Genomic DNA, 25,844 nt, shown 5'->3' on the forward strand with positions numbered 1-25,844 from the left:
TATATGAACATGCATTTACTGAGCATACTTATAAAACTGATGATTCTAACATGAATATGGGCTGCAGAAAGAAATCCAGGCTTACAAATAATTCCTCTGCTGGTGATAAATACAGGTAACTAAAAAGCAGATGTAATTACAAAGCTGTAAGAAATCCTCATTCATTCCGATTTATTTTTTTTAAAGAATGCATCAGGGATTTACCCACTGCAATAAATCAGACATCCATATATTTTGTATGTTTCCCCACGTATTTCTGGCTGCTTTGGACAAACGCTAGTTTTATCACCTGATCTTTCCCAGGCTTCATAAAAATATAGTACGAGAAGCTGGGCTCCAGACTCAATGGAGACCAAGAGAAAACAAAAAATCCCCTTTGTTAGTCTTTGCCACAGACGGCCCGGTTTCACACAACACAAAAGAAATACACGTCGAAAGCATTCCCGATTTCTGGATAGGCTTATAACTTAAAACAGAGTCAACCCGTATATAGTCACCATTTGTAATAAATACCTTTGTTCCATTCACTTGTGCAGCTGTTTGGCATGTTTAAGAATCTTAATGCTTCCCAAAATTACACTTAAAACAGGCCTCAGCTGGAAGGCCGATGGGACTGGTTGGGCCGTGTTGCTGGTCCGTAGCCACGTATGGAGCAATTGTAGGTTCCTCGGGAAATCTATCCAGAGCTTTCGGAGATATCCCACAATAACTGGAGCTCTTACGTGGCATGCTCTCTTGCTAAGCCCCACATCTACTTACTGTTTGTGCTTGATTTTCAAACCATACAGGCCTCCCTCCCTGCATGGGTTGGGATTTGCCCACGGAGACGGGCTTAGGTGTGCGTTAGCCAACTGGACACTCCCTGCAAGCATGCTAGGCTATCGGAGTACCCTCGCATGCTCCTTTTAAGATGTGCCCAGGATCTGTGCACGGCAAGTTCCCACTTTGAGCCAAACCAGAAGGCAGCTGCCACCTGTGCTTTTCTTCTGGCTCCCAGAGCCATCTTGGGAGAGGCTGAATTGCTTTCCTCTCCTAGTGCAAAGAACTGTCCCCCAACCGATTAATCCAGAAGCTCCGGGACCTTTCTGTCCAGAGAAGGAAGCCTTCCCTGGCACCCAGGCCGATATCCGAGGCTGCTGCAGATTAAAGGCAGCTGCTGCCACCTTGTTCGGTATTGGAAGCTGAAGCTCTGCGCTGCCGCAATTGCCAGAAGAGACGCCACAGCCCTTGAAGTGCAAGAGGCCCCTTCCACGGAATCAGGAGGGGGAAAGTGCCCTGAGACATCGAGCCGTCAGTTTGTACAACAGATGATCCCAGGCCTAGTTCCTCTCCAGCCGCTCACACTCAGAACTATCCTTGCGGCTGTCTTGTTAAGCAAAGGGCTATTTTAGCAGAAGTGACGTATGAATCAGAACTTTCCCCAATCACTGGCCTGGCTCACTATCTCTGTCGGCCTAATGTTCGCTCCTGCTCAAGTCAAATACAAGCCCAGAATAAAGCATGTGGATTTCATTCCCTTTCGCACTGTTAATATTTGCCTGAGCAAACACAGGAGAGCACTCCTGGGCATGGAGATTTTTTGCAGCACTGTGTTCTGCACCTTGCGTTTTCAGAGGAAGGTTCAGAATTATTGAGAAACCGGAAAGCACCAATTCTAATGGAATGCTGAGCTCTCTCAGTATCTGACAGACTATTTTGGCTCCTCTCTCTTAAACTTTCCAACAACTCTGAACAAAATACACCTGGCAAACGAACGTATGCAGTTATTTGCTAATCCACGTGCGGAATATTGCGGAATGATTTCTGCAGGATTCCGGTCTTTGGAGACAGAAGGGTGGTGGAAATCTCAGTGGTCTCCAGACGGAGCCTTTGGTTTGTTCTTTGCCTTCCATTTCCCCCGCAGACTCTCTGCTCCCTCCCTCCCACCTGTCCTTTCCCCTTTTCAACATGCCCCTGTATCCCACACCAACGCTTCTTCTACATTCTTTCAACCATCATGGCCTGCCTCCCAGTTCATACCTTCCTCCCCCCAGAAGCCCATCATTCAGTCCTCGTTCAGCACCCGCATTTTAGACGAGGACATGGCCAAGGGCCCCCCGAGGGCCCCGATCAAGACGGGGAGACTGTGGTTTCTTCTCAGCCCAGCCATCAGGTGGCTTCCTGTACTGATGTACACAACAGAGTCCTGCCTCAGCAGGCCGGGCTTTGCCCCTTGCCCTGTTTTATTGTCCCCTGCCTCGGGATGCTTGACAGCTCTGGCGATGCCCAGCTTCTTTAGCCTCTCCACCAGGTTCATCTTCAGCTGCCCAACATCAGGAGCGCTGGAGGACTTCTTCCCGTACTTCTCCTGCAGTAATGTTTCGGCCGGCCGGGAGGCTAAGAAGTTTTCCGGCAAGTTCGTCCGAGACTCGAATGGCAGAGGGGGAGGGCAAGGAGAGTGCGTGGGCGAATTTGGCGGTGTGGTGGGAACAGCGGGGGCCTTGAAGGGCCGAAGGAGCGGCGGTTTCTCCAGGGCTGGGCTGCTGTAGACCTTGGCCGAGATGCCTTTTTCCTGCAGAAGCTTGGCTAAGCCCGTGGTGCTGCTGAACGTGGTTGTTGCGTCTCCTCTGTTGGTGAGGAATTCTCCAGTACTGAGCCTGCAGGACATGGCTGACGAGTTTGTGCCCGCATTGCTCACAGTGCAATTGCTGCCAGAACACGGAGGGCCGTACGACACACTGAAAAACAAATGGGAGAGAAGCCTGTTGAAGGTTACCTCTAGAAGCCTCTTTCTATGGAAAGAGCAGAAGGAGGGGAGAATTTCCAGGAGTCAAGAACGTCTTTATCCCGCTTGAACAAAAAGACTGACTCATCTGTATCACTGATTTCCTGACCACGTAAGGATGACAAGAACATGAAATCATATGGAGTACACTTGACACTCCCCTAAAAAAGCAAGTGAATCTGTAAAAGCAGCAAAAAGAGAAAAAAAAAGGGGGGGGAGGAAATAGTAACCCCCCCCCCAAAAAAAAACACCTCTCCTCCAAGCAAAACAGTAAATTGTCATAACTGCAAGACAAAAATAGAAGCCACTGTAGAGCACCTCCCAGGCTTTCTTGAATAAACACAAACAAGAAAATAACTGTGCAGCTCAATAAAGCCTGAAGGTTACAGGTGAATTTTTGTATTCCAACTTGAGGTCAACATTAAGCACGAAGAAAAGTTCTTATCTTCAGAGTCTTTAATCCTCATTATCAAAACAACCAAAGACTAGTATCCTAGATAATATCTAGTTTCACTGTTAGACGTCCTCAGTTTTGTAATAGTGACTGCAGGCACCAAAAATTCAAGCAGAGCTCAAGGTCTCTTGGGAGCAGAACAGAGGGTACTAGTCTTCGGGATTTATTTTAAAGTTATTATTAAGGACTCTGAAGAGAAGAGCTTCTGGAATACAAGCATCTTTAATCTTTAAACATGTCCAGAGGAGATTGTGAGCGCCTCCCCTTCTACGAGAGGCAAACCCACAACGAAAAACCTCTTTTCAGATAAGGCAGACAAGACAGGCCCACCCACTGATTCGGTGGCTCAGGCAGGTGGCTTTGGGCCCTGCGGGTCAGTCCCCAAGTGTTCTGGCGCCCACTGAGAAACCTCAAAGCATTCCAATGTACGAACTGGGTCAAAAGTCCGCGACCCTGAGCTATGAGAGTGCAATTAGTAACATTCATATATTGTTGCCTATTTTGGCCCCTCAGAAATAAGCACTGGAAAGCCCTCGCTGGCATATCAAGAGCCAACAGCCAATCTGATTGCATGCCCACTTCTGAGAAGGCCAGCCACCTGCTTCTTACCTGGGGGTAACCTGTGTGACATCAGAGGGGTGGAGGATCCTGCAGGTCGTATAAGTAAATGTAGAGTTCGTAGAGGACAGGCATTTTCCTGGATTGGAAGCTACAAGACATAATTGTGTTCAATCGTGATTCTATGACTGATGTTGAGTTTTATTGCTCTTAAAATTGCGATTTTATCGTTTTTAAGGTTATTTACTAAATTATGCTGTTGATATGATGTAAACTGCCCCAAGCTGGTACCCTGGGAGGAGCAGTCACATAAATCTTATAAATAAAATAAAAATTATAATATTGAAAAGTCCAATGAGAAGGAGGTTAACAGTAGGCTAAGATGTTTGAGATAATGAAATACTACGTTTTCAAAAACCTTAAAATTTCAAGGCAACAGACATTCTACTGAATTATGTTTTCGAGTCACTGCCATAAAATGCTCCCCTCCCACCAGTGAGACAGACTGCGCCACCTGAATGCTGGTTTCTGCAACTCTAGAGTCAGCTGTGTTGAACACCTTAACCAAGGAAGGTAGAGAAGCTGCCGTCTTGGGTCCTTCCCATAGATCAAGGACCGGGAGCAGGCGGGGGGAACACCCAGACCCTCATTGGGGCAACGAAGTAGCTTGTCTGCTGCTGACACAAGGGATGAGAGAGTCAGCTGGGATAAGCTTGAAAACCAACACGGAGTATTTTGGGGGGCTTATTTGAGCCAAATCTACCATCCCTTCAGGTTAAACAGGCAGAATCAGAGTAGATTGAAGTGATTCGGGCTTGATTTGGCTGACTGAGAAAGATCCCTTTGAGGCTGCAGAAAGCCAAGAACTTTAGAGGGGTCTGCTGGGGAGCTATTTAAAGACCCCACAGGACAGTCGCTCTTTCTCCCCAGCAGACCCGGATAAGGCCGTGGAAAGCTCTCAGATGGGTCCGCTGAGGACACCTTTAAAGACCCCCTCAAATGGCTGCTGGAGCTGGTGGCAGGCTGGGATGAGGGGGCATGAAGCTGACATGTCAGCCCTGAGCCTACCGTCCCTATCCTTGCTGGGACCAGCTCAGCAGACCCAAAGCTTGTCTCTGCTGCCCTTCCCACCCAGCCCGGGCTGGGCTGGAAGGGCCAGCTGGAGGCATTTAAAGGGACCCATGTTCAGCTGAATTGGTTAGCGATTCCTGAATCAGCCAAACTTGAATATATAACAAATCAATGGCTGAATCGAGTTATACTGAATCAGAACTTGAATCTGAAAAATACCAAAATTTTCCCCAGTGCACATTCCTAGATGACACATCAACCTTTGTTAGGCTCATGCTGGTACCACATTTGACCACATCTTGAAAAGACCAGAGTCAATGGAAAGGACAACAATGCTAGGAAAAGCTGAAGGCAGCGGGAAAAGAGGGAGACCCAACAGGACATGGGTGGACTCGGTAAAGGAAGCCGCAGCCCTCCACTTTCTTGACCGGGGCTAGGCCATCAATGTTCTGGAGGTCATTAATCACAGCGTCCCCATCCGCCAGATATGACTTGATGGCACATGGCTTATGAACCTGCCCTTGTAATGAAGGAAAGGAGGAGACGGCACAGAGTTCCATGATCTGCTCCCGTGCAGGAATGTTCGGTCTCTGCCTCAGCAGAACAGCGGGACGGCATTCAATACCAGGACAAGTTAAGCTTCCATTTCCCTTAAAACACATCAAGTTCTCTGAATAAAGACACAAGGAAGACGCCTCTTTACTCAGCTACTGCCCTCTGATTACACACAGGCCTAAAGAGAAAACAAGGATCAGAGCTTCCCGCATATGGAACGGAACATTTCCCCGCCAATCAAGAACAAATCCACATAAAGTGCTCTTAAGAGCAGAGGCAGACTGGCGGTCACAGAGGCAGATCAGAGAGATCTCAGCAAGGGCTTCGTGTCTTACCTGCAGGGGTTGCTGTGGCTAATTTAATGGGTGGAAGGAAGATGCCTGCCACTGATGAGGGTTCGGTGGCCTTCCTCTCCTCCAAAGGAGACTGCTGCACATGGAAGGTTATGCCTTCGTCCTTTTCTTCCTCGTCTTCCTCCAAGTCGGACAGATGGTAGACGTCGTCCTCTGACAATGGTGTGAACCCTTTGGTGACAACACCAGGACGCGGGTCCAGGATCGTGCCCAGGTTGGGCTGGGCCAGCTGCTGCCACTGGAAGAGGGTCTGAGAGCCTGGGGGGAGGGAGGGGGGGAAGCAGCACAAAGATCTCAAATGCACGGGGCCCTTTGGCTTTAGGCAGTCAGGTGGAAAAATATGCACAAAGGAACTTGTTAATTTTAGTAGTCATTTAATTTTACTCATTGCTCATCTCTGCAAACCTTGTGAGTTACGACGTTACACTTTCTGCTTTACCAAAAGGAAACTTTTGTGTGGGGGTCTGCCCTTACCCTAGCTACTGATGGGTGTATGGTTAAGGGTGGTGGCTTCTAATCTGGTGAGCCAGGTTTGATTCCCTGCTCCTCCTCCACATGCAGCCAGCTGGGTGACCTTGGCCTAGTCACAGTCCTTATAAGTGGTGTTCTGACCGAGCAGGAATCTCAGGGCTCTCTCAGCCCCGCCTCCCTCACAGGGTGTCTCTTGTGGGGAGAGGAAGGGAAGGTGATTGGAAGTCGCTTTGAGACTCCTCCAGGCAGTGAAAAGCAGGGTACAAAAGCCAACTATGGCTCCGGGGCAGGTTACTTGCTTGGTTCAATCCCCGGCATCCCTAGTAAAGATTAGGCTCTAGGTGAGGTGAAAGACACACACCCGAAATCCCGGATAACTGCTGCCCGTCTGCGTAGACAACACTGACCTTGATGGGTCAAGGGTCTGACTAGTGCAAGGCAGCTTCATGTGCATCCCACTGGGAGGGGCTGTGGGTCAGTGGAACAGCAACTGCTCAACCAGTAGAGGGTCCCCAGTTCAACCCCCAGCATCTCCAGGAGGTGATGTGGGAGACTGCGGCCTGAGACCCTGCAGAGCTGCTGCCAGTCTGCCTAGACCAGGGGTAGTCAAACTGCGGCCCTCCAGATGTCCATGGACTACAATTCCCAGGAGCCCCCTGCCAGCGAATGCTGGCAGGGGGCTCCTGGGAATTGTAGTCCATGGACATCTGGAGGGCCGCAGTTTGACTACCCCTGGCCTAGACAGTACCAAGGGCCTGAGTCAGGATGAGGCCGTTTCAGGTGTGTATCCAGGTAGCTAGTTTTTCCGTAAAACTGAAAGCCAGGATAGGGGCTCATGAGAACGCCACAAGAGCTGCAGGCAAACCGCGGATCAAAAGGTCCCAAAGAACACCTGGTCTTGGCCAGCTCCAGTCTGCACAGTCCCTGGAGCGATTCGGATCCTGAGAGGAAGCCCTTCATTTTCAGCAGGAGGTAAGGGTGGCATTTCCTCCTCCCCCAGCAGAGAGAGCGATGGAAGGCCGCCTGGTCCAAACAGGAGAGCCCGGAAACAAAACCTGAGTCTGTTTTCCCCCACAAACTTCAGATGCCATGGCTTTCCTGTGGTTCGGCATTTGTCTCTGTGGGAAATAAGCAGGCTGCAGTTTCTCCGGGCGGCTGCATTCAGGCATCACAGAGACAGAGGGGGAAAGGGAAAACAGAGCTAGATGAAGGACTTCCAGATAAGCCGGTGTCTTCCACCGTGCTCAACAGAGGCCACCGAGGAAGGGGAAGATGGAAGGAGGTTTGTGCCTTTCACTAACTGTTTGAGGGTTTGAGACAGGGGTAGTCAAACTGCGGCCCTCCAGATGTCCATGGACTACAATTCCCATGAGCCCCTGCCAGCATCTGAAGGGCCGCAGTTTGACTACCCCTGGTTTGAGGGTTTCAAGCTCAAGCTGATCAGAACACAAACAGCCATGTACTTAGCAGCAGCCAGAGACGGGAACCAGGGCTGAGTGCTTTGGTGTGGTCCGGACGCTCAGGAGATCACTGACGCCCGAGGGGAGGTGGCAGCGGTGTGCCAGCCGGTGGGTGCAGCGCTCTGCTCTTTCGTGCGGCTGCTGGCTGGTGCACCGCCACCCCTCCTCTCCGCGCCGCCTCAGGCTTCGGTGATCGCCGAGGTGCCTGAACCGAGCCGAAGTGCTTGAGCCTCCTGGGAGTGGCCCTGGCCTAGTCTATGGCAGGAGGCAGGAGAAATCAGTGATGGCCCCACGGTGGAGGAACCGCGCACGGACCGCCCCGGCCAGGTACCTTCCAGCGGCTTGACGATCTGCAGCTTCTCCGGGAGGAGGCTGCGGAGGCTGCCGCAGGCGCCAGAGAAGTCAGCGAGGTCCCAGCCGTTCCCCGAGGAGAGGCCGCTGTCCCCCGGGGCGCTGCAGCAGACGAGCCCTTCCTTCTGGCCGGCCAGCAGACGCATCCTTCGCTCCCACTCCTCTTCAAAGAACTGCTTCTCGCTCAGGTAGTTCTGCCGACGGAGGCTGAGCCTGTGCAGGGCCGCGGCTAGGCTGTCGTCTCCGGGGGCAGCAGGCTGGCCCGCCTTTGGGTCTTCCCTGTCGGAAAGACGGTACGGAGTTATACTGACGCGCAACGCCACTGCTGCCCTGTGTACGTGGGGAGTGCTGTCACACTGCAGCCCACCGAGGGCCCCTCCAGCAAGGAGCTTTCAAGGACTGTGAGCAGCAGAGGCGGTTTGCTGTTGCTTTCCTCTAGAGCAGGGGTCATCAACCCCCGGTCCGCGGCCTGGTGACGGGCCGCAAAGGCCATGGTACCAGGCCGCCGCCAGCCACGCCTGCCTTCCCCCGCCGGCAGCAAGAAGGAAGGGAAGAGGCAGGCGCCACCGCCGGCATGGCGGTGGCGCAAACGCGCATGCGTGCTGTTGCCGCGCATGTGCGTTAGCGCCACCTGGTGGCGAAAACACGCATGTGCGGAAATTGCACACGCACGCGCGTTTTCACAGCACCCGGGCCGTCGGCTCTTCCCTCACTCCGGAGGCGGTCCCTGACCTGAGAAAGGTCGGGGACCGCTACTCTAGAGCAGGGAGGGGTGGCCAAACTGGGGCTCTTCAGAGACCCATGCGCCATGGTATCATGTTGAAAATAGAAAAAATCTTTTAAGAAAAGGCAAGCCAGATCTCCTTGGAGCTGGGGGCCCCGAGCCAGTTGTTATTGGCTGAACGTCAGGCTCCTCTGGAGACCTATTCAGAGAGGCGGCTCCATTTGTGCAATTTATTAGGAAGCCCCTCCTTTTCTGTTGTGCCCCTCACATTTTATTATCTTGTTTGTAAAAATAGCACAATTTTAAAAACCTCCCTGTGCTCACAGCTCTCCCAGCTCTCCCCCCTGCCCAGACTCAAACCCCCTCCTTGGCTTGGGAAGTCACAGTTTGTTTGTGGCTTTGGGGAGGGCAACGGATGCACCGCCAGACCCCCCCCCACCACTCGGCCCATCTTCAAACGCTGCAGCAGCAGCAGCAGCATTGGACATAAAGGCAACTGGACTGTTCTCCAAACAGTTTGAGCAAATTGCAGATCTCAGCAAAAGAAGCCTCTGCCATAAAAAGTACAGCCTGTATACAAGAGAGATACAACTGCGTGTAGCGGAGGACAATAACCAACTGAACTAAATGGACACATTTCTGGTATTAAGAAATTGTATTTGACTTGAGCAGTTCATGTTAATTTTCAGAATTGTGAGTGTACTTTGTGACCCGGATTGTGAACGGTCCATGCGGAAAAGGACTGGGGAGCCAAACGGATGTTTCTCACATGTTACATGCTCTTCCTGGTGACGTCTCTCTAGTAAAATTATATCAATATTGATTTATAGTAAGAAGATACTAATGTCTGAAATGTTTAGATTTGAATTTTGAGAATCTTCTATCAAAATAAATCAAAGAAAAAACAAGGAAACAACATTCTTGGGATTTAATTCAGTTGTTCGTGGTGCTCAGCTCTAAACAGTTGTATTTCTCTTCCACATGCCATGGCCGCTGGGTCGCCTGCCTTGGTTTTGTGCTAAGAAAAGGAGATCAGTGCTCCTTATTGCTCCCTGGAGAGGTTACCTTTGCTGAAGTCATCTAACGGTGCCAGACCCATTATGAAGGGGACCCAGCTCGACATCTAAGGCGGGCGAGGGCAGCGTTGCCCTTGCCTGTGACTTGTTCATCTAGCTGTCTCCGTGCAGGCACACATGAGACTGCGCATGCGCACAGGCCACTCACTGGGAGATTTCCAGATGGCCTAGTAACAGAGCAGGAGGGGCCCTTCCCAGTCGGAGTGCTTTGGACCTGCACAGAACAATGACGGTGATCTGCGGGGGGGGGGGGGGGGTTCTACATTGCACCGTGTTGCTGCAGGTCCTCCCCCACATGATGTGCAGTGCTGTATTCACTTCCTAAGGTATCCCTTTTCCTCGCAGATCTTTCACGCGGGCCCATTTAAATGCCTTCCCCTCCAACGTACTCTCTGGAAGATACCAACGTATTCCGTTTCGGGAAAGACTCTGCCCTGGGGGGCCGAACCCCCTGATGCTATCCACAAGACCGTCCTTGAGCGTGCTCCGTTGGGGATCTCCCCTGAAAATCTCTCCTAGGCCATCTGCAGTTCAGAAGGTACGCGAGCAAGGAACTGCTGAGGGATGCTGTCCTTGAAGCTTTTTGGGTTGTCTCAATATTCCGAGAAGAAAATTTTAGTATAAAATCTAAAGCTCCTTAAATGGTAGTTTGTTTCTTTTTATGTGCCTATTTTTATGCACTTTATCCACTGTGATTATCTTACTCCTTAGGGTGCTAATTTTTGATGAATGGGTGCTAAATTTTGCTTACTCATCCAACCCCCCCCCCTCCCATTAGTGGCAACTTTGAAAACAAAACAAAACAGGAGATCTGATAACATGCAGCTTAGCTTGAAGCAATGTGTCGAGAGGAGAAATGCACGTTCTCTTCATGCTTTGTAGGGATGGTGAGAAAATGTTTGCAGCAGAGATCAAACAGAGCAGCACGCTAAGCAGGAAACAGGGGTCCTTCCCCTGTCCTTCCCGCGTCCCCCGGGAGTAGCAGGAACTCCGCCCCCCCCTCCCGCCCCCCCATCCACGCGCAGGCGTCACGCAGGAAGGTCCCTGGGCTGGCCCTAGCCTGACCTACCTGGCAACGCTCTCTGGGCCGCTGCCGTGGGCGGGACGGGCCTCTCCTTCTCCCGGGGCCAAGCCAGAATGAAAGGGCTTAGACGTCATGACCACGCTGGAACGGTTCGACCCTGGAATGGGCAGCGGGGCGGGGCGGGCGGGGCGGGCATCATTGGCAGCTCTGACGGCATCAAATACGCGTTTCTGCCGGATCCTAGAGAAGAAGCGGAATGGGACACCGAGGCTCACACAACAAAGAGCTGCCAAGATGCTCTGGGAGGAAACGTGCAAGGACCGCCTGGAAGCCACGGACACCGCGGCCACTTCCAGGATGCCCAAAGCACTCCTCATAGCGCGCTCTCTACCCCCTCGCAGGGCTGCCGTCAGCTGCCCCGCCCTCCATGCCCCCAGGCACGCCTTTCTTTCCAAGGGTCTCTTCCCTCTCACTGCGTTTCTGATTCCTTCTCCCCACTGCTGAATCGGACAGCGACTCCTTCTGCCTTCTTCTCACTAGATCAGCAGGCCCAACCTTCCCTCTCATTTGTTTTCCCTACCAAGCAGAGCAGTTCACATCCCGAGAGAATCAAACTGCTGCGAACTTACAATGGGCAGTGGGCATATTGCTCCTGGCTAATGAGTGGCCACGTACGTGAACAGCTTAGAGCAGCCTTTCTCAACTTTTTTACCCTTGAGAACCCCCTGAAACGACCTTCAGGCTTTGAGAAGCCCCAGAAGTGATGGGACCGGCACAATGTGGCTGGGACACGCCCTCCCAAGGCCCCTCCCTTCCCCACCCCCTCCAGGCCCATCACTGGCCAGTTGGGGAGGGGGTGGATGGATTAACATGACCACATATGGTCACCCAATAAATTTATAACACATTTTTAAAAATAAATACAAATGAATTGACTCCAATCCATTCAGGAAAGTCTTCCAAGGTAGTCAGGAAGGTCTGGCTGAGAAAGCCTGGCTTAGAGGGAGCCCAGCACAAGGAATCTTCCAGCTCAGCAAGGCACAAGCCCAGTTCTGCCCCAAGTCCGGGCAGGGAGAATTCATTCGGGAACTGGCAGTGCTCAGGACCTTCCCTTCCGCGAGGGGGTGCCTCAGAAGGAGGGAAGAAAGCAGCTCGAGAGGCCTGCAGGCACCAGATAACCGTGTTCCGTGCTCGAAAGACCACCGGAAATTCTTCAGCAATAGTCATCATGTCAATACATTCATTTTTTAAAATTTATTTTGTTGTTGTTAGGAGTGGAGTCTTGTCCGACCCATCGCAACCTCATGGACAATGATCCTCCAGGCTTTCCTGTCTTCTACCATTCCCCTGAATCCATTTATTCCCCGAGTCCATTTATTTAAAATTTATTTAGGGAACGGATATTCTGCCTCTCCAGAGACTGGTTCGATGAAGCTTAAATGAAAAAGCCAGACCATAAAACTAGCAATATAGATGAGCTGTCTGGCTGTGACCAAGAGAAGACCACAGTCCCCACCCCTGCTGGGAGATGTCACAGTGAGTGGGTGGCAGAAGGCCATCAGGAGGACTTACTTGTTTTCGGAGACTGATTCCTCATCCGAGCTGAACTCTTTCCGCATTGTGCCCCTGATCTCGGCAGCCAGAGAGTCCTTAAAGTGGAGGACACAACAAGAGTCAGCATGTCCCTGAAAACACCCCCAGAGAAACTGGATAACGTGCATTTTGTGGCTCAGCCCAACATTTCCAAGGTCCCCTTTCACTATTTGGCTTAGAGCCCTTCAGTATAAACGGAAATACTCCTGATCAGCACCTTAGAAAGGTACAAGCAAAATTCGAATATCTCCACTGTGTCCATCTGTCCCCACTTGCCTCAGCAGGGTAGCAAGACTGTGGCCTGGCGGCTCGAGGGGATACACTGATTTATTAGCTGCCGCCATTTTAACAGTGTAATTGGGGGATTCAAGGGGTTTTACTGTATATTTCTATTCGTTTATTGTGTAAACGGCGGTATATAAATTCCCCCACTCTGCAGGGGAAAATCTATTGGTCGTTCCCAGATCTAGAGAAGCGTAGCCTCAACCAGGGCCAGGGCTTTTTCGGTCCTGGCCCCCACCTGGTGGAATGAGCTCCCGGATGAGCTGCGGGCCCTGCGGGACTTGTCAGCTTTCCGCAGGGCCTGTGAAACGGAGCTTTTCCGCCAGGTCTATGGTTGAGGCTGGGGTCTGCGAGGTAGAGCGTTGCCCCCCCCCCAGGGGCTCTGAAGTATACATCACCTCCCCCATTCTCTATCGCCTTGGTAGGTGGGAGTAGATTGTGATTGGCTGCCGCCATGTTATGTTATGATTTTTAATGTCTTTTCATGGGATTTTTAGGACAACTGTCACCCGCCACGAGCCTACGCAGGGAGTGGCGGGAAATAAATCAAATAATAAATAATAAAAATAAATAAATAAATATATTAACCCTCCCTCCCTTCTTCCTTCCTGCCTTCATTTCTTTCCTTCTCCTTCCGCGCTTCCTTCCTTTTTCCTTCCTTTATTTGCAATAAAATTTGCAACTTGTTTAAATTGGAAAAAATCATTTTACCGTCCATCTTTTTTTTTGTATAGGGGTAACATGGAGTCTTCCCTAGGCAGAGAGACTGCAATTACGTTGATACCCTTGCCGGTGGAAGAAACTGCAAATACATCTATTCATCACAGCCGAGTTCTGGCAACCTCAGCGTGTTTTCACGGCACGACAGGGGTGGTTTGCCCCGGCTGCCTCTGCATGGGGACCCCGGACTTCCTTGATGCCCTGCATCCCAGGGCCTGACGAGCTTCGCCCATCCAGTTCAGCTGCCATCGATCAAAGGTCCTGAAGGTTTTCATTCCGTCTTCCTTTAAGGCTCACGTCTCTTGCAGCCACGCCCATCTGTAGGGTTTCTGAATGGCTCCCAACACTTCAGGGGAGCAACCCACACGACGGATGCTCAAGGCTGAAGGAGAAGCTGCTGAGCTGCAGATCACTGGCAGCCTCTCCCTGGCAGACCCGGCTGCACTCTGGGAATGGCCGGTTCCCTGCGGAAGGTTCCCCCCTCTCCCTTGCCGGTTCAGCTGAGCTGATCCCTCTCTGGCTCATAACTCCTGGGAGAAAAAGAACAGCTGGGCTTTTGTACCCCGCTTTTTACCACCCGAAGGAGTCTCAAAGCGGCTTCCAATCGCCTTCCCTTCCTGTCCTCATAAAAGACACCCTGGGAGGTAGGTGGGGCTGAGGGAGCTCTGAGAGAACTGTGACTGGCCCCAGGTCACCCAGCTGGCTGCGTGTGGAGCAGGAGTGGGGAACCAAACCCTGTTCTCCAGATGAGAGGCCACTGCTCTTAACCGCTCTCAACACCAAGCTGGCTCTTACTCCAAGGAGCCCATCCCTGCACAGATCAGACTTCTGGCTGGATCTCGTGCTCTTGTGGGCCCCTCCCCCCGTGTCCTGCTTGCAGCTCTGGGTGCGTATCTGTAAACTTCATGCGCCTGACAGTAAGTATATTGATCTTTCAGGTGCCACAAGACACTTTGTTGTGGCCCTCCCAGTCCATATGAGTAACTGCAACCAACATTCCTCAGACGGCATAGCCCCCGGGGACTACACACTGAACTGCCTTCCCCGTCCCTCCCTGGCCCCCTCCCCAACCGCACCAGAATAAATGAAGGGGAAAAATGAGGCAGCAGCTTTTTCCACAGGCTGTCTGGACTCACAGGTGACAAAAGAGCTGTCCGAGGAATCCGTTCCTGCCTTTCTCTTTGCTGCTAGAGCGCCAGCGTAGAGGGACAAGGCGGGCAATGGGGTCCTCAGCTAGCAGAGAGGGGACTGCAGAGGGCCCTGCAGGCTGTAACATCATGGCAGCAAAGAAACTGAACAGCAAAGGGGGTCTCTGGGAACTCCCACCGCTCTGAACTCTCCTGCTCAAAGCACAATCCCGGCCCTTTGAAAGACACACTGAAAAGTGACCCAGAGGCCACAGTAGGAGGACTCAGGACATTCTCGTTCCTCCAAAGCAAACTGGAGGCTAAATGTAAGGCAGGGAGTCCTAAGAGGCGCTGGCTGGCGCTCGCGGTCGTGAGCGTTCTGAGAGACGAGGGCAGCCACCCCGGACTCTGACCTTGGGGTTTCACGTCACTCAGACCAGTTGCCAGCATTACAGATTCCGCTCGGTGGGCAGGCTTTGCTGGGTGCCCTGGGAGGGCTGGCCATCTTACCCCAGGAAACGCTCCGTATGACTGTGGGCGGCCGAGGAGAACAGCAGGGCTGGACTTGCTGCGCAACCCTCTCACTTCTTCCTGCGATTCCTGCAGCATCCCCAGACACTCTGCGTTCCGCTCTTGTAAATCGTGCAGCTGCAAAAAGGCGGCCAGTCAATAAACTATCTGAAAAGATTGGCTGACAAAGTATTATCCATACGTTCCTTAGTCCCTACTTTATGTCCTCTTGCTTTGCTCAAGTAGATCAGTTTCACAAATCTAATTACGAACCATGTCATAAAGGATATGATCAATAGAGCCAGGGGCAGTGGAGGAGGGGGGGGGGATTTATCTACAGACCTGAAGGAAATAGAAACAGCACCTGTTGCTTCAATGAAAGAATGCCTACTGAGCTCTCAGGGGGCATTTTGGAGGTTGCTAGGCAACCTCAACAATATTGCTGAACTTTCCAAGCCCTGATTCTGCTAAAGCAAAGCTGGGGAGAGCAGAGAGTGAACCTGGGGGCCAACGTATCACTGCAAGGGGTCCTCACTGTCATGTCCATTGATGGAGGGAAGCCTCACTACTGATATTAAGATTTCCTGGGGAGAGGATGCTGACGAAGGGAAGGAGGAAAAGAGGAAGACGGGGAGGGAGGGGAGGAAAAAAAGAAGCAAGAGAAGGGGAGAGGCTGTACGGCCTGCTAAGGAAGGGAAAGAGGAAACAGAGGAGGAGGAAGCTACAGGGGGGAAAGAGATAACACCCCCCCCCCCAGACCTTGAGGTCTCCTACTTGTATTTTTCTAATTTTCTTCTCAAGTTTCATAAAAACTGGCAAAAAAGCCCCCATTCTAGCTAAGAATCCAACATTGCAGCATTCTATTTTCAAGAATTTGCCCACTCCCAGCACCCCGGCAAGTCTTTCAGTTGGCCGTTAAATTCTGCTCAAATTATAAGGAAAAAGTAATTTGATGTTGCTTCATTCCACAAATTTAAAAGGAAAACTGCTTTCGCTACTTCTGCCCATTTGGCCTCACCTCTCAAAGTGTGTGTGTGTTTTTTCAAAGGCCCTACCTCTGCCGTCAGCTGTCGCTGGGCATCTTTGGAAGCTTGTAGGTGAAGTCTGAGCTCTTCCTTCTCGATGACATGCTGGGGGGCGAAAGAGACTCATCAGCATCCCCTTCCTGAAGCACCAAACCGCCGGGGCCCCAACCCCTCCTCCCCCTGAGCTCCAAGCCCACCAACCTCTTTGATCGAGTGCTGAAGATCCACCACCTGGGCCAGGAGGGAGGAGATCTCTTCCTGGTAATGGAGCAGCTCTTCGTTCTTTGCTGCCAGCTCCTCACTCATCTGGGCCATCTGAGCACTGGTTTCTCCTGAAACACACAAGTGGGGATGCAGTCGGGCCAGGCAGCAGGGGGCTGGAATAAGCTCCCCCAGCATGAAGAGAGCCCATCCCCAGGGCACAGGAGCATTCCGCACACGTTGGATGACGCACTTTCAAAGTAGATTTTCCTGCTTCACGCGGGAAAATCCAGCTGCAAAAGCACACCGAATTTATTTTTAATTTATTTTCATTTATTCTTGGACTTGTATACCATCGCTCTCAAAGAGACTTGCAGCGGTTTACACTAAAATGCAAACCCTAAAAAAAAATTAATAAAAGTGCATTCTCTAATGTGGGCTTTCTCACCTAGGGTTTTGTCAAACCGTGGGGTTTCTGGACACCCCTGGAAGGGTTTCCTGAATGGGGGGGAGTTAATTAATCTTTTATATTTTTAAAAAATTGTTAACATTTATTGGGTGACTTGTTCATATATGGTAATGTAGACCTGCCCTGCCCAATGGCCAGTGATGGGCCTAGAGGGGCCCCGGGTGGGCAGGTCCACGGCTAGACTTCTCAACCACCTTCTGCATGATTGAAGCCACTTCCGGGGCTTCTGGAAGCCTGAAAAATGTTTCACGGATTTCACAATGGTATAAACGCTGAGAAAGGCTTCTGCAATGCGTGTGGAATGACCTACTGTCATGATAACAATAATTTAAAACAATCCTTTACCAGCTGCAGATAAAGTTCAAATCTGTGCAGGACTTTTTTCTTTTTTTTTTTTGAAAAGCTTCCATATTTTTGCAAATCCATCTGGAAGTTTTATTTTCCTTAATCCTACTAGTTATTCTGCAGTGAACTAACACTGTAACGGCTCAAGACGAAGCCATCCTGCATTGTCTCTACTGCTGTCCAGTAGGCTCCTCCTAAGTAATTGCTGTGCTGTTTAATGTGTCAGATTTCCAGTTATTACCGATTTCTGCAATCCAATTCTGCATTGTGTATCTAATGTTGATCATACTGACTTATCCTGTGTGGCCCACCTTGAGCCTCAGCTAGAAAGGTGGATGATAAATACTGCAAATAAATAAACAAACAAATAAATAAGATCAACCATCTCAACCGAACTGTGATGTTGCCCGTGCCAGTGAGAAACTGCCTTGTAATGGACTGTCCCTGTCGTGAAATCCAATCGTTTCTCTTTTTGCTGTGTCCAGATATATTTGTATGAATTTAGACTAGAAAAAACACCTATCAGTTGCTGTGTGTACGCCTATTTTTATAAATCCAAAGTAGAAAAGCATACACATTGCTGCATGTTAATCATTTATATCAGACAGGATAGAGGGGTCCACCCTGAATGTGGTTACGTGGCCATACTGATAGCTACTTACGGATCTCTTTGACACAGTCGCTGACCAATTGCTGCTCCATCTCTTCGTAGCTTATGGTTTCGGTCTTCAATCGGCAGGCCTTCGAGGACAGGGAAGAGACCGCATGTTAGTTTCAAGCTGGTCCTACGTCTAGACACATTCCACCTTCTCCCACCTCCAACTCAGAAGCAGAATGCAATTGTGTGTGAGAATTTCAACACTGCCATTGGTGTCCAAAGCCACGCTCCCCTGCTTCCACCACGCACGTGGACGATTACAAAGATCTGTCACCCATAATTCTAGAATAAGACAGCTGATATCATAACGGAGGACTCTACGAGATGTCCAACGGTACCAATACTGGCTCTCGGCCATACCAATAAAGACAACCCCACGAGGGATATCCAGCTGCCCTGCACGTGCAGCTTTCTGCAGGCAAGATGGCTGCTGACTGGAGTGGGAACTGGGAAGGTCAGAAGGAGGGCACTTCTGCACATGAACAACAGTCGTGCGAGGGGATGATATGGCGGGGAATTAGACTGCCCACTGGCTTATTCATCAATGTGGACTGGACTGCAAGCTCCACAAGCAACTGCAGGCTATATTTTAGGGAAGAACAGAGGACTCAATAGCATAAAAAGCAAAAAACCCCACACAGCAAGTTTGTTTGGGGAGAGGCGCAGGACTCATATGGCACCGCACAGTGACCATGATGACGCCTGTCTTTTTTTGAACTTCGTGCTGATGTTATCACCTGTTCAATTTCCAGGGCAAAGTAAATGCGGAGGTGACTGCACACCAGGTGCCAAGCCTCACCATTCACCTTGGCATGGCTTCAACTGTGTAAAAATTAATGTGTAAAAACCAAACATGTGGTTAAAGTTTACAACTCTATCATAGAATGCACTAAAATGCTAAAAAGAGTTCTCAGAATGATAGTGCCATCGATCAAAATCAAAACTGGCAATATTTAAGCCACGGCTGCAATGGTACTTTACAATGCTAGATTGCTGCGACATATATCTTTAAGGCCTTACAGAGAGAGAGAGAGAGAGAGAGAGAGAGAGAGAGAGAGAGAGACAGAGACAGAGACAGAGACAGAGAGAGAGAGAGAGAGACAGAGACAGAGAGAGAGAGAGAGACAGACAGACAGACAGAGAACCAGAGAGAGAGGAGAACAGCAGCCGGGGCTCAGTGGCAGGAGGTCCCAGGCTCCATCCCCAGCATGTCCGGTTAAAAAAGGATATGCTCACAGGAGATCTGAATGAACTTTACTTGAGATCCCGGATCCTTAACTCACATTCTAGAAATGCACAATCGGGGAGGAGGGATATGCAAGTCAGTATAGCCGTGATTAGAGCCTCTTGTGGTGCAGAGTGGTAAGGTAGCAGACATGCAGTCTGAAGCTCTGCCCATGAGGCTGGGAGTTCGATCCCAGTAGCCGGCTCAGGGTTGACTCAGCCTTCCATCCTTCCGAGGTTGGTAAAATGAGCACCCAGCTTTCTGCTGGGGGGTAAATGGTAATGACTGGGGAAGGCACTGGCAAACCACCCCGTATTGAGTCTGCCATGAAAACGCTAGAGGGCGTCACCCCAAGGGTCAGACATGACCCGGTGCTTGCACAGGGGATACTTTTACCTATAGCTGTGATTATCGCTACACTGAATATCCAGAGGGGTGTAAAAGAGGGAAAAGAATGAGTAATCTTTTTTAAAATATGCATGCATGAGAAAAGTAGTCAATCATGGCAAAACCTAAAGGGAACGGCCATCCGCAGCTTCCTCAGCCTTGCTTACCACAAAGGACAGCTGGAGCTTCCTTACGTCCCGTGGGGCTTACCTGCCGCACGCCTTGATGAGATTTAGAAATCGATCACCCTCAGGCTACTCATCCTCCACAGAACAGCGGTAAGGAAGCCTTCCCTCTTCCCTCTTCCCTAGCAGGGCTGCTGGTGGGTCACAACCGCCGTGTTTCCCGGAGAGCCTCCCTCCCCTTCCGGCGCCTCCCCCGCCAACCTTCAGCGCCTTCCTTCCGTGCTCCTTCTTCCCTGCCGCTCGACCAGGTGCCCGGGGGCCACTCACCTTGGTGCGAAGAGCCAGGTTCTCCTCCTCCATTTCCCTGAGCTTGTCCTGCAACGTGTCCAGCTGCAGGAGCCCCTGAGACCAGTGGAAGGATTCGTTGAAGCGGAGGGGCGTGGAGCAGCTCGAGTCCGACTCGCTTTCCTCAGAAGCGATGGACACGACCCGGAGCAGTTCGTCCTTCTTCGTCAGCTCGTGCTGCAGCTGGTGAACCTGATGTGAAACAAGGTTTTGTTCCATGAACACAGCCAACTTCGCACGGCCCCCGATAGAGAGACACGGAATAGGACGTCCCGCCCCCCCCCCCCCCGGCCCCATCCCTGCCTTCTCCTCTTCCTCATTAGCGACAGTTCATGCCACAGTTATTGCAGGGTTGTTGTTTTTTTTGTTGACATTGTGGCACCACCAAATATGGATCTCAGAGAGACGATAATCATATTAACTCCAATCTCTAATAAATGATAAATGAAGCAATTAATAAAGCACGGTGGTTCTGAGGGGTGAGGACGACGTTCCCTAAATCTGGCCTTGAAGAGAGAAGAAAGGAGGACAGTTCTTGGAATGCTGTGCAGGCGGTCCCTTTGGGCTCCAACCTTAAGGGCTTGTGGGCAGAGACTGAAGGGTGGTCTCCCCCTCCCTGCTCCCGCTGTGGCCCGTTGAATCTCCCTCCCACTTGTGTCCCTGGATGGCCACGGGCATCTCAAGGAACAGCATGGCTGGGCAAAGGGAAGGGTCTGCCGTGGGGAGAAACCGGCCAAAGGAAGGGCTAATCTGTCTGAAGCAATACTGAGCATTACGGGTGGAAACTCATCTCAGATCCGACCCAGCAGTAGTGTGGGAGCGTGGCACCTCCACAGCTCAAGACGGGCTCGTTATTTAAGGACAGAGATCTGACTCAGGTTCCCCAGAGAGCTCATTTGCCTTCCCATTACTACATGCAAGTAGTGATGTTTGACTGTCATTGCCAAATTTGCTTGGGTAGCTATAAAAATAAGGCAGAGCTGGACCAACCCTAAACACTAATATTTTTACACTGGATCCATATGCAATTGTTCTTATCACCACAGCAGTTCCCCCTCCTGCCTCCTCCATGAGTGAGCGAGAGAGAGTCTTTGCAGGTGAGCCGTCACCCTCTTCTGCTCAGCTCTGCCCTGTCCCAGACAGAGGCCCTGTTCCCCTTGCTGTAAACCCCGATGGAGCTCCAACTTGCCACTCCGCGTGCCAGTCAAGCCCCAAAACCTTCTCCCCCTTCTCCCGCTGCTGCTCACCTTGTCGAACGCTTGGCCCAGCTGCTCTTCCAGAGCTTCATTTTGCTCCGCCAGGATATGGTTCCGCTTGAGGAGGGCCTGGCCGATCCGAGCAGCCAACTCCAGGTCCCGATCCCTCTGTTCAGAAACACCAACGCCAAGTTCATTTCTTCCCCTCGTAAGACTGTGGCCTCCGGCCTTTCCAGACCAGGCCCCGCAGGCCAGCGTGCACGTGAGACCAAGAATCATGTCACAGGAAGGGGAGGGTCAGGGATCCAAATTCTACTCTCAAAATGAAATGCATCCGTTTTGTCCACTGTGCACCTCATGATATTTCCTTTAATGTCCACTCGACGTGACTCAGGCGTCGCCCCCCAAACCACCCCCCCCGCTGTGCCTAAGAAGACCCAGAAGAGGGAATGGGACGAGGGGCAACGCATGCCTTTGTGGTGCGATGTCAGCATACAAGGGGCTTCGGAAAGGGAGAAGCGACACTCCTAAGCAGCTGCCAGCAAAACCCAAGACGACTCCCTAACAACGTTCAGCCTCCTTCCCATCCTGGTTCGTCCCACCAGCCACCAGCCCTCCAGAGATCCCCTGCCTCTGAGCAAGGAGGCTCCGTGTGGCATTCTGGTGGCTCGCGGTCCTTGGGGGACCTCCCTTCTGTGGACTTAAAGCCATTTGAACCAGCTGCCGTGACCGCCTTGTATGGCACGAATTCTAGAGAGGAAGCATCCAGCCTGGGAGCCTCTGAGCCGGAGGGCAGGAGCCTAGAGCTGCCAGGAAAGTCTCCTGCCAGAGACCGACCGGGGAGGGGATATTTGGAAACTCTCATTCTTCACGGTGCCTGTGTTATGAGGCACTTTGGGCCCCCAACCAGGGAAGAAGGCGGGATACAAACGAGTCAGTACGAAACTCTCTCTCATCTACAGTCATCGGCTCACGCAAATGCTCAGTTGGCTGCATGCAGATCATTCATACCGGGGGGGGGGGGGTCTAATTAGCATGAACCTCGCAATAATCTCACAGATCAGGGATGGGTCCAAGCCCCACCCATCCCTGGGTGTAAATAAGAAGAAAGGTAGACGGGGCACTTCTGCAGACTCAAAGGCTCATGGAGTGATTTCCCCTGCGACAGATAATCTGTGAGAAGTGAAACTGCTTATTTGAAAGACAGCTGAAAACCACACGAGCTGAACTGGTTTATCTGTATTCTATTTATAACATGTAGAAGATGTCAGATGGATACAAGATCCAAAAACAATCAAACAAATAACATTCTGATATTACATTTAGAGGGAGCATAAATAACCTTCTTTAGGTAAAGGTAAAGGTATCCCCTGTACAAGCACCGAGTCATCTCTGACCCTTGGGGTGACGCCCTCTAGTGTTTTCATGGCAGACTCAATACGGGGTGGTTTGCCAGTGCCTTCCCCAGTCATTACAGTTTACCCCCCAGCAAGCTGGATACTCATTTTACCGACCTCGGAAGGATGGAAGGCTGAGTCAACCTTGAGCCGGCTGCTGGGATCGAACTCCCAGCCTCATGGGCAGACAGCTTCAGACAACATTTCTGCTGCCTTACCACTCTGCGCCACAAGAGGCTCTTCTTTAGAAAGCTACAAAAGCAGAATTTCATTGAGAAACCATGTCATGCATGACAATTTCAGTCAAGAGTAAAACACTGTGTTTTCATTCGTTTTGGGTAAGTCTCTCTCTGTAAAATTTATATTGTTTTACTGAAACTGAATGAAATGGGCTGCTGAGGAAGTCCAGTTCAACGGGTGAGGTTTTCAGCTACAGTTTTGAATAAACAGCTACCCCTCATAGCCTCAATACAGATTTGTTCCTTGGTCTGATTATCCTACAACTCAGTGACCATCTGTTTGTTTTTCTTCCCCTGCCACAGCAGCCTGAAATGCTCCCTGCAGTGTGTTCTTGGCAGAGGAGGCTCCTAAGAACAGGATTATGGAGGGTGGGTGGGTGGGGGAGATTCCACGGCCAGCACACCTGGCACCCATAGAGAAATGCCCCTTTGGATCCAACCCATGCCCTCGGAGAGGTCCAGCACCTGAGGAGTCTTTCGAGAAGCCGGGAGGCATCTGATGTGAACTTGGGGTGGTCTATCCCTCGATACCCCCCCCCCGCTCCCTCCCTTCTCTACACGCAGATCACTCGGCCCAAAGCTGGGTGCCTTTGACTGGGTAAAGACCCGGCGGGCAAGGCTGCCCCATGATGAGCGGGCCTCTGAACGCCTCTGCAATGGCAGGATGCCGTGAAAATGGCCCCCTCCCTCTGTCTGCCCGTCTCTGCCATGGACCGTGTCCTTGCCAAACTCTTGCCCTGACGCTCAGTTAGTGCACCATCCATTAGCTACAATGCGGGCCAGCCCAAGCAGTCTGTCAGCTTCATAGCTATGGGGGCTCTCCCTTGTGTGTGGCTTTATTTTTAATTCACTTTCTGTGCTCTCCTTGCATAGTGAGCTGCCTCACTCGTGGCTGTAGGGAGAGGCGAGATCAATAAATACGTGAGTTATGCTCAGGCTAAAGCCTGCTGCAGTTCAGCTTCCCCAAAACTGGATTTTTAGAACACTTTTGTTTCCTTAAAGCGTTTAAGGGGATCTGGGACGGAAGGATAAATCTGCCGTGTAAACCAACGCCATAAAAAGAACAGCGAGTGAGCGGGCCTACCTCTGCCAGCAGATGAGTAACCACTTCCACATCGCTGCCGTTTTTCATCGCCTGCTCTCTGCTGTCGGTGCCAAGAACTGAAAACCAAGAGAGCTTCCTTAGCGTCATTCATGCAGAACTGCGGTGCACAGCGGCAGTGGCCTCCTGGGGACCTTCCCAGGACACGAGAGAGGATTCGAGGGAAGGCCCCCTGGAGCCACAGGGGGCTTCCGGAACAAGGGCCCCCGCGAAATCCGAGCATGAAATGATCATGATATCAGCACACTCGGGAGTAAAAAGAGTGACAAACATCTGTCAGGCTCCTCTCTCAGCATGTCCGTGGCCCTGGATGACAGGACTGCGTGTCGAGAAAGAACGGGGAGAGATAAACCGGCCGTTTCCATTTCCTGCATCGGAAGGGATGGAACTTGAGTTACCCGGCAGGGATTTGTGAGATCCGGCCAGGGAAGGGAGGAGGCTCAAGAAGAGCTGGCAGGAAAGGGCACGGGAAAAAGGAGAAAACGCCAGCAGCCACAACACGGTGTGCGGGTGCATGTTTGTGCTTCTGCCACCGCTATCAGCACCTGTGCCCTCTGCACATTTCTCCCGTTTCTTCCTCCTCCACAGACAATCTACATTTAGCAACAAAATCAGAAACTTCCTCAAGTTTGCAGACGATCCCAGCGCAGCCCCAGCCCCAGCCCCCGTGCCCGAGACAGACGGGGCCTGTGCAAACAGCCTCTCCAGCCACTCCCAGCAGTGCTAGCCCCGTCTGAGGAGCTGGCCCACAGGGTCACACCCACCCGAGCCTTGCTGGGCCGAGGTCTCGGCAGGGGCCAAGCACTTATGTCTTGCAGAACAGAGTGCCCAGGGCCCGGTCCCTTGTGCATGGTGGCCCAGCAGGGTCCCCTCGAGAACTTCCAAGTAAGAGGAGCACTGGCTTCAGTGGCCACAAGGATGCACAACGCGAGGGAGGAAGAACCAGCCTGGCTTCGTGGTTAAGAGGGGCGGCCACAGGCAGCCAGCTGGGTGACCTTGGGCTAGTCACAGTCCCATTAGATCTGCTCCCGCAGAACAGTTCTGTCAGAGCTCTTTAAGCCCCACCTGCCTCACAGGGTGCCTGCTGTGGGGAGAGCAAGGGAAGGAGACTGGAGCTGCTCTGAGACTCCTTCAGGCAGTGAAAAGTGGGGTATGTTGTAAAAAACCTCTTCTTCAAAACAGTGAAGTCAGAAACTGGTTTTAGAAACACTGACACAAGAAAGGTCTATTAAATCTTCCACTAACCCCACATGTCCATGCCACGCACACCAAGACAGAACTGGTTAGAGGGGGCTGGAAAAGAGCTCGGTGGAGCTTGAGGCCAAGGCCAAAATCGGAGGGGGGCACAATCTGATTTCAATGCAGAGCCCTGCAGCAAATGCCGATCACACACCTGGGCCTGTTTATACCCTGACCCGGTGAAGTATTATGGGTTAGAGCAGCACTTGGACTTGGGAGCCCCTCTCCAGCTAGGAAGCTCGCCTGTGGCCTCTCAGCCCAGCTTAGTTGGAGGGGCTGCAGGGAGGACAAGAATCAAAGGGAGGAGCACCCTGGAGGTGCCTTTTCCTTCCTCCGAGAAACTCAGGAATACAAACAAGCAGACATTATTGATGGCTTTATAGCTGATGGAGGAGGGGAGATGAATTCAGGTGTGTAGCCACATCTGCCTGAAGCAGCCGAACAAAATTGGAGCCCAGGGGCACCTTTAAGGCAAACAAAGTTCTATTCAAGGTGTGAGTATTTGCGTGCAGGCACACTTCCTCAGACAATGAAACAGGAACCCTCAGAGTACAGGTATGAGGAGAGAGTAAAAGAGCAGTGAATCAGTAAAGCGCATCATGGAGACAGCCCACAAATATGCAGGCACCGTGAAGCCCAATCTAATGCCTTGCTAGAATAACAAGAATGGTCACCCCAGGTTTTGGGGAGCCAGGAAGACCTCCATCCACCACGGCCACCATCAGGTACAGCCGAACAAAGTCGCTGTGCCATCGAGACCCCCCCCCCCCGACCGTTTCTGGAAAGCCGTAAGCAGGA

At 51.5% G+C, this 25,844-nt stretch overlaps 1 protein-coding gene across 3 annotated transcripts in view; it reads right to left on the reverse strand.

Moving 5' to 3' along the window:
• Positions 1 to 25,844, reverse strand: part of TRAK2 (trafficking kinesin protein 2) — a 44,732-nt gene continuing 18,888 nt past the window's right edge. For all 3 annotated transcript variants that reach the window (XM_077319149.1, XM_077319150.1, XM_077319151.1), the window contains 13 exons: positions 23,790 to 23,866; positions 21,121 to 21,237; positions 19,856 to 20,065; positions 17,796 to 17,874; positions 16,320 to 16,450; positions 16,149 to 16,223; positions 15,094 to 15,231; positions 12,434 to 12,510; positions 10,907 to 11,101; positions 8,018 to 8,316; positions 5,738 to 6,013; positions 3,828 to 3,927; positions 1 to 2,717 (listed from right to left, as the gene is read on the reverse strand). In XM_077319149.1, the coding sequence (XP_077175264.1) occupies positions 2,045 to 2,717; positions 3,828 to 3,927; positions 5,738 to 6,013; positions 8,018 to 8,316; positions 10,907 to 11,101; positions 12,434 to 12,510; positions 15,094 to 15,231; positions 16,149 to 16,223; positions 16,320 to 16,450; positions 17,796 to 17,874; positions 19,856 to 20,065; positions 21,121 to 21,237; positions 23,790 to 23,866 (2,447 nt within the window). In that variant the 3' untranslated portion in view covers positions 1 to 2,044. The remainder of the gene's footprint in view (positions 2,718 to 3,827; positions 3,928 to 5,737; positions 6,014 to 8,017; positions 8,317 to 10,906; positions 11,102 to 12,433; positions 12,511 to 15,093; positions 15,232 to 16,148; positions 16,224 to 16,319; positions 16,451 to 17,795; positions 17,875 to 19,855; positions 20,066 to 21,120; positions 21,238 to 23,789; positions 23,867 to 25,844) is intronic.

This window comes from Paroedura picta, chromosome 2, assembly GCF_049243985.1.
Source record: "Paroedura picta isolate Pp20150507F chromosome 2, Ppicta_v3.0, whole genome shotgun sequence".
Taxonomy (NCBI): domain Eukaryota; kingdom Metazoa; phylum Chordata; class Lepidosauria; order Squamata; family Gekkonidae; genus Paroedura; species Paroedura picta.